We start from the raw sequence: 15,902 nt of genomic DNA, 5'->3' as shown, positions 1-15,902 counted from the left end.
TTCTCATAGGTGCTTCGGCAAGGAGGAGGCTTGGGTCCAATATTCCTGGTCTATTATTCCTTACACTATGCACTACTCATAGTTATTATTTGGAAATCTCTCGCCCAACAAGTCTGTGTTACAATTATTAAAAGAAAAATGTTCAAATTCTGATTTCTAATCTTCCTTCCTAGTTCATGTTCTGTTGAATAAAAGATGGTTAACTTCAGAAGTACAAAAGGTTTGGGATCAAGTAAATGGATAATTTAAAGTCAATAACATCAAGATCTGATCATAGTCCTTTCCTCTATTCCTGAAAATACCTGATTTCAATACTAATTCTTAGATATTGGTCACCTACCTTTTGGACTTGTAGACAATGCTGTGGCAACCGACCTCAAGATGTAGATTTTAATACCAAAATATGGGTCCATTTCAGCACTTTGCCTTTATGGTTACTGAAATCATGAAATCAATTTCTTGCAAAGGCTTTACGTTTAGTGAAGTCACATACATAGTTCTTAATCAGTGAAAATTATAGGCAGCTTTCTATTTATCCTTTAAAGAAAATAAATCTTAGATGGAAAGAAAATAAGACAGTAAAGCAGAAGTTAACCTTGGGGAAATTTTTTCACCAACAGATTATCTAGACATCAATTCATAATGCACTGGGAGGTATACAGTGTATACTACATTGTATATTTAGGGCACACAGCTCTATAGGATTTGAGATGGCTGCTCACAACAGGAGCTTAAAGACATGGAAAAATATTTTATAAAAGATGGAAAAATTCAAGTTGTAAGGAGTAAAAATGAAAATTTGAAAAGTTAACGCATATTTGTTTTTATTTATAGGTAACTACCACATGAACTATAAAGACAACAAAGGATGTTAGAATGGAACGTGGATAGATGTATGCATACTATGGCTAAGGATAAACAAAGTTCCTACAGATTATGGGTAATAACAACATTATCTTTATAACAGGGAATTGTGATTATTTAAAAATATGCAGAACTTATTTCATCTGTGCTTTAGAAATAACTACATACAGTGTTATAATTTGAAAAGAATTCAAAATAACTAATATACACCTGTGTATTAGAATTCAAAAAAGCTGCTTTCTGTGAACACAATCAGCTATATTAAAAAAAGACACAAATCCAAAACAAGATGCATGTTATATATAAAGGGACATTGTAAGTTTCCTTGCTGCATTAAGCCCACAGTTTAATCCATGAAATTTCCTTTTAATTATCATTTAGACAGAAGCATGCAAATAGTCTTGGGATCTACTTAAGAACCTGTCCCAAATCCATTAGTTACACTCCCCTTCTGAGGAACTAAGCAGGTATTCGGGTAGCTGCTTCCTCCTCTGCATCAGCTCGGTTTGCATTAATTTCTGCAAGTGTTCGGCCAAATCGTGCCCATTCATCATTTCGGGGAACAGCAATCTGCTGTTAAAAGAAAGACAATGTTTTATATACAATGAAATAAAAGATCATCTTACCCACTATTATTCAGTTTGTTTTCAAATAACTTTTCCAGTAAAAAGTAATAATTGACCTCAATGGCCTTTCCATAATTACAGGGACTATAACAATAATTTACAACATTTCAAAAACAAAAGACGGTGTTTGTGAAGTGTGTTGTGACAGCCTCAGAAATGACTTTGCTATTATCACCACCAATGCAAGAGAGAATAACAATGATGCTTTGTAAATATAACTCCTATGCACCATCTCATGGGTTCTGCTGGTGGAGAGAAATTCCTTGAAAAATTTTTTTATTGTATTTTTGCACAATTCCTAGTCTGAAACAGCGTTTGAAGCATGGTTCATAAGAGACTGGTTTCTTGTAAGTATTTTTGTTTGGAGCATAAGGTAATCTTTCTTGATGCTTTAATTCCTTCATCAAAAGCTATGCTGCTATTTACCACTTTAGTGTTGCACCGGTAGCAAAAGGGCAAAAGAGGCTTGTGATGCTTTACTTCACAAAGGCAGCCCAACAACAATTTTTTTTTTGAGACAGAGTCTCACTCTGTTACCCAGGCTGCAGTGCAGTGGCATGATCTCAGCTCACTGCAACCTCTGCTTCCCAGGTTCAAGTGATTCTCCTGCCTCAGCCTCCCAAGTAACTGGGCTTACAAGCATGCGCTACCACACCTGGATAATTTTTGTATTTTTAGTAGAGACGAGGTTTCACCATGTTGGCCAGGAAGGTCTCAAACTCTTGACCTCAGGTGATCCACCCCTTGGCCTCCTCAAGTGCTGGGATTACAGGCTTAGTAAGCTACCACGCCTGGCCCCAATAACAAATATTTTTGATAATTGCCATTATAATATCATAGGAGTTTGACACTGTCATGTTAGGTTACAAGCCACTCACTGGGGCAAACAGCTTTGCCTGTTTCTAAATCTACACTATCCAGTAGGGTAGCTACTGGCCATATGTGACTATTTACATTAAAATTAATTAAAATTAAAAATTCAGTTCTTCAGTTGTAGTAGCAACATTTGAAGTGTTCAATAGCCATATGTGGCTAGAAGCTACCATATTAGACAGTGCAGGTATAGAACATTTCCATTTGTGCAGTTTAATTTGCTGCTCTAAATGATTCAATCTACCTCCCACCAGATCCAATTGCTAGAGGCCATGGGATATCCAGAGGAGAAAATTATGAGGCATGGCAAAGGAAAGTGACTAAGGTGCTAGCCAGGGTTAAAAAAGAGGAAATCCATCCTCGGCTTTGTGTTCAGCCAATCAGAGCCATCAAAGACGAGAGAGCTGTAGCTCATCCTATTGGATTCCATTACTGTGGCTTTGCATGAAGGCTTAAGAGTCAAGATGCACATTTCATAAAGTCATATATGATTTGCCAAAGAATTACTTTTGGTTTCTACTACCTAGCCCAAACAAATTAATGAATACAGAAAAATAAATCTTATTTCAATATTACTAAAACCCTGAAGTCCACCTATAACTCCAAACTTCTCCCTGAAGTTCCTAATTTCCAACAATGCATGCTTCAAGAAACAAGGTACTTTCAATGTATTTACTGTATTACCCTCACAATCTGTTGCATGGGGACACAGACCATTTGGTTTAGAAAGAAAATTAGTTTCAAGACTTGCTTTTGTGGTAGAAAGTAAGTTTTATCTTTACAACCATATAGTTTATACAACTTATAAACCTCAAAGCCTAGGGTTAGCTGCAAAAATACCTTTACTACAATGCAACTAAATAGATGTGTCAAAATTATAGGCAGGGAATCCCATACCTCTCCCACATCATAAATAACAATCTGTCCTTCAGAATCACCAACAGCAATCTCTCTGCCAGAATGGGTCCATCTCACACGATTAAGAGCAGGATTACCCTCCACAGAAATGCTGGCAGTTGGTACCTAAAGTCATTTAAAATATAGGACAGTGTTAAAAGTTTCATCAAGTTTTTTATAAACATGTAAAACAGTAATTTTTCTCTCAATCTGGCTACGTTTTTAAAAATGAAAATAGATAAAGAATTTCCCCAACTTTCTTCTTCTTCAGTGATATATTATGAATGACATTTATAGTCAATCCTTGAAAATGGTTTGGGAAAATAACTTAAGTCCTTGTATAAAAAATTCTCAGGAGACTAGACACATTATTCTGAAAGATGTTCTCTAGAATAAAGAGTCGTTTTTTGTTGTTTTAATTTCTTTAAGAAGTCAAGCTGTCTGAAAACATATGGCCAAAACCCATTTAAAAAGAAAACACTTCAAAAGCCCTCATGAGCAGATTATGGTTTAATTGTAGAGGACAGGAATCACTTGTGCAGTATGTATTTCTATCAGCTGAAACCTACATTTGACTCACTGTTCCTAGAAACAGTTCATACTGAAAGTATGAACTATTTAGACAGTATGAGTCTGTAAGCCTCTTGTTTCATGAGCTAGCTGGAGGGAGGCAGGATGCTGACACCAACACAATGGGACCAGCTCCCTGGAATCTGATTGTGCCTCTCCTTTGCTGAGGAAGAAGTTTTATTTGCTACAAATGAAGCAAACATTCAGTGTTTGATTCAGATTAAAAGTGTAGTAAAATTTTTTTTAAATTTTGAAATCTGACCAAAAAAACCCTCTAATTTGTATTAGTCATCCCCAAATAATTTAACCCCATACACAGAATACCAAAATTGTTAAAAAGAAATATTAGATTTCAATCCACATTTAATTGTAACCTCAAAGACCAAAATGCAAATTAAGAAAACAAAACTGGTACCATTCTAGGTAAGTAGGAAGAGATGTGGGAGATCTGAGTTGACTTTCTCTCAATAACTGTCATTGACAGAACTGTTAATATTACTTCTATTACCAACAGCAACATAGAACAGAATTCTAAGAACATTTTAAGCTTCTCTAAGGTGGTAAAAATACATGTGGCTAAAAATAAATAAGAGTTGCAGTTAAATGTAATTGCTAATAAGTGATTTTAATACAGCAATTAGGAAATTTGGTAGTTTCTATATTCATTTTATAGTAATACTCTGTTTTCAATCCTTCATGGAAAAAATCTCATTAAAATACATTTTTCCTTCCTTCAAACAAATCAGGCTAAGACTAATGTTTATGGATGATATACAATCCTATCAAGGCTAAGAGATAATTTAGAAATTCAGAATTAAGGTTAACATACTTCAACAGTCTGAAACTATCTGCTTTCTAACCTATGAATGAAAAATATCCCAGTTACCTTATGAATGAGATTTTGCCAGGACATTAGAGACATGATAGTGCTTCTTAGAAGTAAAAGGAAATGCCCCAGTGCTCCTGGCAACATTATTTCTCCCTTGAGTTCTTCACAGCATGCTGTTTATTATTTAGGGTACAAAGCTTATTTGATTTCTTTGTGATGAAGCTACAATCACAGAGCCCTTTTACATTCTTTGGAATAAAAGGAATTTCACAAATTATTCAATAAATATCCAATTTTCTATTTTTCAATGCAATTTTTGTTATTTTCCTGCTCACCTCTGTGTCATTATTGAGATTCCACAAATCCAATCTCCCCATGCCATCCACACAGGCAAACAGGGCTGGGTGGGTAGGTGACCACATAACATCATAAACATAGTCTGAATTATCTTCGAAGGAATACAAAGGCTTGTTATTCTGAAAGAGAAAAGTGGATTCTTAGCATAGTCCAAATATGACATGCAAGTCATTAAACTACTTATTACTGGAAAAATGATAACATTTTATAATATTTAACTCAGCCTAGAAAAAGTTCCTATAATTTGTTTCACTACAGAATCACCTGGTATTATAAACTAAGAATCAACTATTGATTGCATTTTCTTTTTAACTTGTAAATGCCATACTGTTTAAAAAAAGAAATAGAACATGCTTCAAACACATTTGTCAATGAGAAGATTCTGGGAAGATAAGGCAATAGCAGTGTACTTTTTGAATGTCCTCTAGATCCCCCCATAAAATCAGATAAAGCAGTGAAAGGAAGAGCAAAGATTCACAGACAGTGTCTACAGCAGAATCAGTAGACAAACTTCCAAATAAAAGCAGGTAGAAACAAACTTCTGACAACTACTAGATTTGCTTGGTATCAGTGTCTGTGTGGGAAGAAAAAGGAAGGCATAAGAACTTCTGACAGGTGAAGAACAGAACCTCAGTCATAGCAGATGCTCACTGGACAGTGTGGTGGGCCAATCTGAGAACAGCAGCAAAAACTAGGAGGCAGTTTGGCACAATTCCATTTATAAATACATCTGACCCTTGAACAAGACAGGTTTGAACTGCACAGATCCACTTACACTCATATTTTCTTCTGCCTCTGCCACGCCTGGGACAGCACAACGAAACCTTCCTTTCTCTTTTCCTCCTCAGCCTACTCAACTGTGAAGATGACAAGGATGAAGACCTTTATGATGATCCACATCCACTTAATGCATAGTAAATATATTTTCTCTTCCTTATGATTTTCTTAACATCTTCATTTCTTTAGCTTGCCTTAAGATTTCAGTATATAATATATATAACATAAAAATATGTATTAACCAATAGTTTATGCTGTCGGTAAGGTTTCTGGTCAGCAGTAGGCTGTTAGTAATTAAGTTTTTTTGGAAGTCAAACGTTATATGTGGATTTTGAACTGCTAGGATGGGGGCTGGCACTCCTAACCCCTGCATTATTCAAGGGTCAACTATAAATGCATAAGTAAGGTCTCATGGTACAATGTGGGTGCTATGAACTCTCAAAGTTAACAAATCAAAGTTCCTTTCCAAGACAAAAGTCTCACAGAAGAGAAACTGCTGGGAGTAGAATCCAAGTTGTAGAATGCTGGACAAAAGAGAAAAAGGAAAGTTGAGATAAAAGTGGTGGAAAGAAGCAGAAAAGGCACATCTCAGAAAGTAAAAGATACATGTATTTTCACATTGCAAAAGCCAGAGAAGAGAGAGCTTTAACCTAGAAAATGAACTAGGAAAGCTATCTTTGCCCATTCCCTCTCCTAAAAGTACAGAAAAATTCATTTCACTAGTAGACAATAGCAAAGAAAAAGATCTCAGTCAGATTCCATAAAAGTTATTGTGGTGCCAAGAAAATCAGATGGGAAAGGAATAGTCTTTTCAACTAATGGTGCTGGGAAAGCTAGATATACATATACAAAAGAATAAAGCTAGGCCAGGCACTGTGGTTCATGCCTGTAATCCCATCACTTTGAGAAGCCAAGGTGGGTGGATCTCATGAGCTTAGGAGTTTGAGACCAACTTGGCAACATGGCAAACTCCTATCTCTATAAAAAATATAAAAATTAGCTGGGTGTGGTGGCATGCACCTACAGTCCCAGCTACTTGGGGGGCTAAGGTGGATGGATCACGAGCCCAGGAATTCGAGGCTGCAGTGAGCCAAGATCACACCGTATCACTCCAGCCTGGGCGATGGCAGTGAGACCTTGTCTCAATGTTGAAATAAAAGAAAGAAAAGAAAAGAAAAAGAAAAAGAAAGAAAGAAAAGCTAGCTAGCAATCAAGCTGGATTCCTCCTTCCTTACATCATATAGAAAAATTAACTCAAATGTATCAAAGATCTAAATGGAAAGTAAAACTATCACCTTTTTTTTTTTTTGAGACGGAGTCTCGCTCTGTCGTCAGAGGCTGGAGTGCAGTGGCACGATCTCGGCTCACTGCAATCTCTGCCTCCTGGGTTTAAGTGACTCTCCTGCCTAAGCCTCTCAAGTAGCTGTGATTACAGGCACATGCCACCACATTCAGTTAATTTTTGTATTTTTAGTAGAGAAGGGATTTCACTATGTTGGCCAGGCTGGTCTTGAACTCCTGACCTCAGATGATTCACCTGCCTCAGCCTCCCAAAGTGCTAGGATTACAAGCATGAGCCACTGTGCCTGGCCAAAACTATGAAACTCTTAAAGGAAGCATAAAAGTAAATCTTTGTGACCTTGAACTCAGCAATGGTTTCTCAGATAAGAAGCCAAAAGCATAAGTGACAAAAGAAAAAGTAGGTAAATTGAGCTATTTTGAAATTAATTACTTTTGTGCTTCAAATGATACCATCCAGAATGTTAACAGAACCTACACAATGGGAGAAAATATTTGCAAACCATATATCTGATACGTGACTTGTGTCCAGAGTGCTTACAACAGCCAATAAGTATTAATACATAAAAGATGCTCAACATCATTAGTCATGAGAGGAATGCAAGTCAAAACCACAATGAGATTATCACTTCACACCATTAGGACAGCTAGAATAAAAAAGTAACAAATGTGGGTAAGGATATAAGAAATCAGAACCTCCATACCTTGCTGGGGAAAGTAAAATGGTGCCACCACTTGAAAAACTGTTTGGCAGTTCCTCAAAATGCTAATTAGTTACCATGTGACCCAACAATCCCACTCCTAGGTATATTACCTGAGAGAAATAAAAACTTGCACATTCACAGCAGCATTATTCATAATAGCCAAAAAGTAGAAGCAACTGAAGTGTTTATTATCTGATGAATGGATAAACAAAAAGTGGTACATCTATACAATGGGGTATCGTTCAGCTATAAAAGGAACAACACATTGATACAGGAAGTATCAATATGAAGGGATGACCCTTGAAAACATTATGCAAAGTGAAATAAGCCAGTACACAATTGTATGATTCCATGAAACGTCCATGAACTGTCCAAAGGGCAGATCCAAAGAAATAGAAAGTAGATTGATTAGTGGTTTCCAGGAGCTATGGGGGTAGGGGAAAATATGGAGTGACTGCTAATGGGTGTAAGGTTTCTTTCTAAAACTTGAACATGTTCTAAAATTAGATACCAGTGATAATGCATGCTTCTGTGAACATATTAAGAACCACTGAATTGTACACTTTAAAAGGGTGAATTTCATGGTATAAGGATTTTGCTTAATAAAACTGTTACTGAAAAAGAAACTGATTTTAAAAGAAGAGATAAAGTGATTTAAAAAAAAGTGATAAAGATCAGCGAAGGTACATCTACAATGGCAGGTCCTGAAAAAGAAAACCAAAGCAGTAATACAGAACAAATACCAAAAACAACTCAAAAGAACTCTCCTAAAATAAAAGACAGCTTGAAACTACAAAGTGTATCCTGTGTTTCTAGGAACATTGATCCTGTAAAGAAAAGGGAAAAAATCATTTCATCACCCAGGTTTTTAAAAAAGACCAAATTGCAAGTAGGGAAAAGAAAATCAGATTGTCATCAGACTTCGTGACAGCAATGCTTTTTTCCAGAAGTCCATAGAGTGAGTAAGGTATGCAAAGAAAGAAAACGTAGGTCATGGATTTTAAAACAATCAAACTAACCTTCATAATCATACACTTTTGTGGAATATGGGAATAATGCACCTCTGGGCACCTTCTGAGTCATCTACTGTAAAATGAACTTCAGATGACCAAAAAGACTGAAGAGACATTAACATAACATCTGGTGGATAACCAAGTCATAATAACTAAGTCATTTATGAGGGTAAGCATCTCATTATGGAAACATAAACAATCTACAAACACATATGTTAATATGAATGACACCACAAGAATACAAAATTGAGACTGAGAAACTCTACAGGACCAACTCTACAGAGACCAATCTGGTTTCTTCCTCAAGAACAAAACAGCAATTAAAGAAAAGAGGGATGCAAAGCCTATTTTAAAGAGGAACTTGAAAGATATGTCAATTGTGGCTGGGCAAGGTGGCTCAACGCCTGTAATCCCAGGACTTTGGGAGGCTGAGGAGGGCAGATCACTTGAGGCCAGGAGTTTGAGACCAGCCTGGCCAACATGGCAAAACCCTATCTCTACAAAAAATATAAAAATTAGCTGGGCGTGGTGACAGGCACCTGTAATCCCAGCTACTCAGGAGGCTGAGGCACAAGAATCACTTGAACCTGGGAGACAGAGGTTGCAGTGAGCCGAGACTGCACCACTGCACTCCAGCCTGGGCCACAGAATGAGATTCTGTCTCAAAAAAAGAAAGAAATATGTCAATTGCAAATGTGTGACCTTCCTTTGGATCCTGCTTCAAATAAATAGTAAAAAGAAAAAAAAATTGAACATAGAAAGGCCATTTGATGAAAGTAAGGAGTCAATGTTCATTTTGGGGTGTTTAATGATATGACAGTATTTTTTAAGAGAATCTTTTAGAGATACATACTGAATATTTATAGTTGAAATGATATGTGTAGGCTTGATTTTAAATAATACAGAGTTAAGTATAGACAAAATTGGTCATGTGTTGATAACTGTGGAAGCTGGGAACAATAACAGCTTAATTATATTATTCCCTCTGTTTTTGTATATATTGGAGATTTTCTATAATACTTTAAACTGTGAATTAAAAGTTTTCAGATATGACAGTAAATGTCAACAGCATGATCATTTTAATAGCCAAAAATGTTTGTTTTTAACTTAAAAACCAAAATTTTAATAAAACTTAAAACTAAACACAAAATTAAAAGCCTTTTTCTTTTATAATTATCTGTCACTCTCCCTGATAACACTGCCAAAGGAAGTCTCACTCTGAGAAGGTGGTTTTCTTTTCTTTTTTTTTTTGAGATGGAGTTTCACTCTTGTTGCCCAGGCTGGAGTGCAATGGTGTAATCTTGGCTCACTGTAACCTCTGCCTCCTGGGTTCCAGTGATTCTCCTGCCTCAGCCTCTTGAGTAGCTGGGATTACAGGCATGCGCTACCACACACAGGGCTAATTTTTGTATTTTTAGTAGAGACAGGGTTTCACCATGTTGGCCAGGTTGGTCTGGAACTCCTGACCTTGTGATCCTCCCACCTTGGCCTCCCAAAGTGTTGGGATTACAGGTGTGAGCCACTGCACCTGGCCACAAGGTGGTTTTCAACTTAGGATGTGCACAATCATCTGCAGAGCTTTTGAAAAATACAGATGCAGGGCTCAATTCCAGATGCGCTTCATCAGTATCTGTGCTGTTGCTCCACTAGTGATTCTGATGCACACCAACGATTAAGAACCACTGTGCTAAGGCCTCTGACTCCTGAGGTGATAGTGTACTTGTCAAAAATAGCTTATTTTTATGCAATTTTATGTCTTCCATCAAAGACCAAGTAATTCCACTTCTAGGTACATACCCAACAGAAATGACTGCTTATGGCCATCAAAAGATATCTACAATTATGCTCACAGCAACACTATTTGTAATAGTCCCTAACTGGAATTAATGCAAATAACATCAGCATTAGAATGAATAAATTATCATCTATTTATACAATGGAATAGTATACAGCAGAGAGAATGAATAATCTACAACTATATTAAAAAATATAAATGAATCTCACAAACATAATGTTGAGCAAATGAAGCCAGACACAAGTAAGTATTTTGCACTTTATGATTCCATTTTTATATGATACAAAATATGAACAAAGCTATATGCAAATTAGATTAAATCTTATTTGTATTTATAATATAAAAGAAGATTGCTCAATGTCTCAAAAAATGGTTACTAGGCTGAGTACCTGGGTGATGGAATGCTCTGTACAATAACCTTCCACGACATGAATTTACCTATATAACAAACAAAATGTAACCCTGAACCTAAAAGTTAAAAAAAAAAATTCATCAGGGCTAGGCACAGTGGCTCATGCCTCTCATGCCTGTAATCCCAGCACTTTGGGAGGCCGAGGTAGGTTAACCACCTGAGGTCAAGAGTTCAAGACCAGCCTGGCCAACATGGTGAAACCCCATCTCTACTAAAAAAAAAAAATACAAAAATTAGCTGGGTATGGTGGCGGGTGCTTGCATTCCCAGCTACTTGGGAGGCTGAGGCAGAAGAATTGCTTGAACCCAGGAGGCAGAGGTTGCACTGAGCTGAGATCGTGCTACTGTCACTCCAGCCTCGGTGACAGAGCGAGGAGACTTTGCCTCCAAAAAAAAAAATTATCTACTCAGTGGACTAATATGCAGCCAGAGACAAAAACAGGATGCACTGGAACTGGGTAAAAGATTATAATAAAAAGAAAAACAAGGCTGGGCGTGGTGGCTCACACTGTAACCCAACCACTTTGGGAAGCGGAGGCAGGCAGATCACTTGAGACCAGGAGTTCGAGACCAGCCTGGCCAAATACGGCAAAACCCTGTCTCTATTAAAAATAGAAAAATTAACTGGACATGGTGGCACATACCTGTAATCTCAGCTGCTTGGGAGGCTGAGGCATGATAATCGCTTGAACCTGGGAGGTGGAGGTTGCAGTCAGCTGAGATCACCCAGTATGGCCATGAGACAAGCATATTTTTCCTAAGCTCTTTAAGGTTGTACACTGAGTTGAACAGTGTATTCCCAAAATTCGTGTCTACTTGTTATCTGTAAGTGTGACCTTATTTGGAAATAGGGCCTTTGCAGATGTAATCAAGTTAAGATGGGGTCATATTGAATTAGGGTAGGTCCTAAATCTAGCATAATTGGTATCCTTAAAAAAAGAAAAATTCAGACATAGAGACAAACAGGTAGAATGCCATCTGATGACGGAGGCAGAGACTGGAGTGATGGCAGCTGCAAGCCAAGGAACAGAAAGGATTGCTAGCAACCACCAGAAGCCAGCAGAGAAACAAGAAACAGATTCTCCTTCAGGGCCTCTAAAAGTAACTAGCCTGTCAACACCTTGATTTTGGACGTCTAGCCTCCAGAAATGTGAAAGAATAAAGAATAAATTTCTGTTGTTTTAAGCCACCCAATTTGTGGTAATTTGTTATGGCCACTTTGGGAAAAGAATGCAGATTATTTTTCAGAGCTGGAGTAAGTGGGGAGTTCTAGATTAGTAACAAAGAGAGTCCCTATATTAAACATATGAAGATAATAGTGAAATGCTTCCTAGAGAACTGAGAAATAAATATGTCATCAGTTTGGATCAGAAGAGAAACAAATAAATCATCTTTCAAAATAAATGGATTCCAAGGTCAGAAATACCTTTCTATATAACCTGACTGAACATACTAACTTTTTGAGAACAAATGTGTCTATTAAAATAGAAATACAAAGAAACATTCTTATGAGGAAAATGAAGACAGTACCCATTCAAGCATCGTCCAGGAGAAAGGGAGTCTCAACCAATGGATTTTGAGAATTACTACCCCATGGCAAGGCTATCTCTACTTGAAGATGAATGAATCAGGCTATCTTAGCTTGGTGCCATTAAACATTCAAATTATAAAATGACTTTTGTTCCAATTCCTTACTTACCAAGCAATCTTCTGATTATAATTTGGCTTCCCATGTGGATTGTCTACAGGGAAACAATGAGCTGGTTAGGCTCGCAGGACTATCTGGGCCTTCTGGCAGTTAGTTTTTCATTGTAAATTAATAAATTGACATTCTCCAGTGCAGCACTGTCTTAGGAGCCTGTTAGCCCCTGTTAGCACTCCCTGTCTAATCAACTCTAGTATACTAAGTAAATTGAGTTTCTGAATATGCAAAGGAGAGGCTGGACATTGGCCAGTAGCAAGTTACTGAGGCAAATGCTGCTGTGCAGGCCTGGGTCCAGATGGATAGGCAGCCTTTCCTAAGAACACCCCAACTTCAAAGCATTTTTTCATTTTAACCTGTCTAAATATGCACAGTTGTTATTCTAAGGATTAGTAGGATCTTTTAACCCTGTTTTAATGCTGGCGTCCTCTGAGAGTTAAATAGGTAAGCTATTAAAATAAGGAGGGGTTCTAAGACATATCAGAAAGTGTGAATAATTTCAAGATGTGTATGGACTACAAAAGTCTGATTACCATATTAACAATCTTAACTTCATCATTTTGTAGTAAATATGGTTCTGATAAGGATTTGTGTACACATTAAAACATCTTGTCCCCAAATAAATAATTCTTATGTTTTAACAGTAATCTGTAACATGTATGGTTAAATATGGTAGAACATTAAGTGAATCTACCAGGTCTACCCATAATCAAACTCTTCTATAATCCTTGTTACCCTGCAGCAGCTTTCATTCCTCACTTATTCTCCCAACCATTTTTCAGACCTGCCAAAGTGCTTCTGCTGTGAATTTAAAATTTGGTATTTTGAGATGGTAACAGAGTCTTTTAAACATATTAGAGTAATGTCTTTATTGGTTTAAACTTCAATACACAGAAAATAATCTATTTCTGTTTGTCTTATACAGGTTGTGTATCCGTTATCAGAAATGCTTGGAACTAGAAATGTTTCACATTTCAATTTTTTTTTGGATTTTGGAATATCTGCATTATACTTATGGTTGAGTTTTTTTTTTTTTTTTTTGAGAAGGAGTCTCGCTCTGTCACCAGGCTAGATGCAGTGGCGTGATCTCAGGCTTACCGCAACCTCCACCTCCCAGGTTCAAGCAATTCTGTGTCAGCCTCCCGAGTAGCTGGGACTACAGGCGTGCACCACCACGCCCAGCTAACTTCTGTATTTTTAGTAGAGACGGGGTTTCACCATGTTGGCCAGGATGATCTCAATCTCTTGACCTCGTGATCTGCCCACCTCAGCCTCTCAAAGTGCTGGGATTACAGGCAAGCATCACCATGCCTAGCCATAGTTGAGCATTCCTAATCTGAAATCTGAAGTTTGAAGTGCTTCAATGATCATTTTCTTTGAGTGTCACATTAGTAACAGAAAGAAGTTTTGAATTTTGGAGCATTTCAGACTTTGAATTTTCAGATTAGGGTGCTCAACCTGTTTTAAAAATAGCTGAGTTCAATAAAGTAATGAAAACAAGTTGATGAAACAGAGCTCTGTGACTGAATTATAAATCTCTGGCTAGGTAAAGATTAGTGGCTGGCTGCAGAAGTAAATTAAACTAAATTTGAGGCTGTGCCAAACTAAGATTCCCAGGGATTTTTAGAGGACTGATAGAAAGAGAGAAGAGAAAGAAATCTTGTTTTGCTATCAGGGCAGAGCCAGATCTTAAGGACACAAAGGTATAGCACTATCTCATGATTCAGTCTTCCAGTTTATGAGGACTCAATTCCTAGAGTCAGAGAGTACTTAAAAAGTAGAGGCAGAGAAGCAAAACATTTAAAGTCTGTTAAATTCATGAGTGTGAAGACTCTGGTTTAAAAGTTTAAAATGAAATTAGAACAATGTTTTTAAAAAGAGATTTTATTAACACTGCCTATTATTCTTTACCATTAATTATTAATTAACATTTCCCATCAGTCATTACTGCAGCATAGTGGCCACATCAGTTTTTTGGCAGGGCAGAAATAAATATGAGCAAGACAATTAACCAGAAGTGTAAACTGACACTGGAGCCACGATATGGCCAAATATAAAAGTATTCACTCAACAGATTATTCCTGCTTTACCCTTCACAGAGTAGAACTACTTGTGAGCAGAAAAGTTAGAATAAAAGGTAATTCTTCTGATAAAGTTTTAGAGGGTCCTTGAGCATTTATAAAAACACCCTTTTCTATGGTGGCCCACCCTTTGTCCACTAACATTGGAGGGATGTTGCGGGCAGGGTGAGAGGCATGTATCACAACTGAATGAATAAATGAGTCTTCTATATAAGGTTTAAGGAAGGAAGCAATGCTTAGCCTAATTAACAGAGAAAGAGATATGCCCACTTGTCATTCTTATTCAGAAGGTACTTCTATGTTGAAACACAATAAAATACAAAAATAAAAATATCAACTGCCCATCAACTAGCTGTGATATACCACAAAAGCAAGTATCAATAATTCTGCTATCACAAGATAAGTTCTGTTCTTGATTAGTCAAAATGAACTCTTCATTTTCAAATCCTATTGTTAATGTATATAAGGATGGAAGCCTCAAATTTAAATCCAAAGGATGCTGGCATCTGACACCCTGAGATAGTAAGAAACAAACTACAAAAGATAAAAGATTCTTTTCACACACAGACTGATGGAACTGAATAGAGAACCCAGAAATAAGACTTGCACACCTACAATCATCTGATCTTTGACAAACTTGACAAAAACAAGCAACGAGGAAAGGATTCTCTGTTTAATAAATGGTGCTGGGAGAACCAGCTAGCCATATGCAGAAAACTGAAACTGGACCCCTTCCTTAAACCATATACAAAAAGCAACTCAAGATGGATTAAAGACTGAAATGTAAAACCCCAAACTACAAAAGCCCTAGAAGAAAACCTAGACAATACCATTCAGTATATAGCCACGGGCAAAAATTTCATAATAAAGATGCCAAAAGCAACTGCAACAAAAGCAAAATTTGACAAATGGGATCTAATTAAACTAAAGAGCTTCTGCACAGCAAACAAAACAAAAACAAAAAAACACCCCTAAAAAACAAAAGAACTATTGAGTAAACAGACAACCTGGGAGAAAAATTCTGCAACCTATGCATCTGACAAAAGTCTAATATTCAGCATCTATAAGGAGCTTAAATTCACAAGAAAATGACCCCATTAGAAT

General features: G+C 36.9%; 1 protein-coding gene across 13 annotated transcripts in view; it reads right to left on the bottom strand.

Moving 5' to 3' along the window:
- Positions 1 to 807: 807 nt before the first annotated feature.
- The window catches only part of DYNC1I2 (dynein cytoplasmic 1 intermediate chain 2), a 56,267-nt gene continuing 41,172 nt past the window's right edge, over positions 808 to 15,902 (bottom strand). For 8 of the 13 annotated variants that reach the window (XM_012462385.3, XM_012462389.3, XM_012462392.3 and 5 more), the window contains 3 exons: positions 4,995 to 5,135; positions 3,261 to 3,386; positions 808 to 1,437 (listed from right to left, as the gene is read on the bottom strand). In XM_012462385.3, the coding sequence (XP_012317808.1) occupies positions 1,324 to 1,437; positions 3,261 to 3,386; positions 4,995 to 5,135 (381 nt within the window). In that variant the 3' untranslated portion in view covers positions 808 to 1,323. The remainder of the gene's footprint in view (positions 1,438 to 3,260; positions 3,387 to 4,994; positions 5,136 to 15,902) is intronic. The other 5 variants (XM_012462395.2, XM_012462394.2, XM_064373385.1 and 2 more) reach the window with 1 other exon arrangement.

This window comes from Aotus nancymaae, unplaced genomic scaffold (genome assembly GCF_030222135.1).
Source record: "Aotus nancymaae isolate 86718 unplaced genomic scaffold, 86718_ANA_hifiasm-v0.15.2.pri h1tg000008l, whole genome shotgun sequence".
Lineage (NCBI taxonomy): Eukaryota > Metazoa > Chordata > Mammalia > Primates > Aotidae > Aotus > Aotus nancymaae.
The sequence above is the reverse complement of the archived record's forward strand: the minus strand, read 5'-3'. Positions and strand labels throughout refer to the sequence as shown.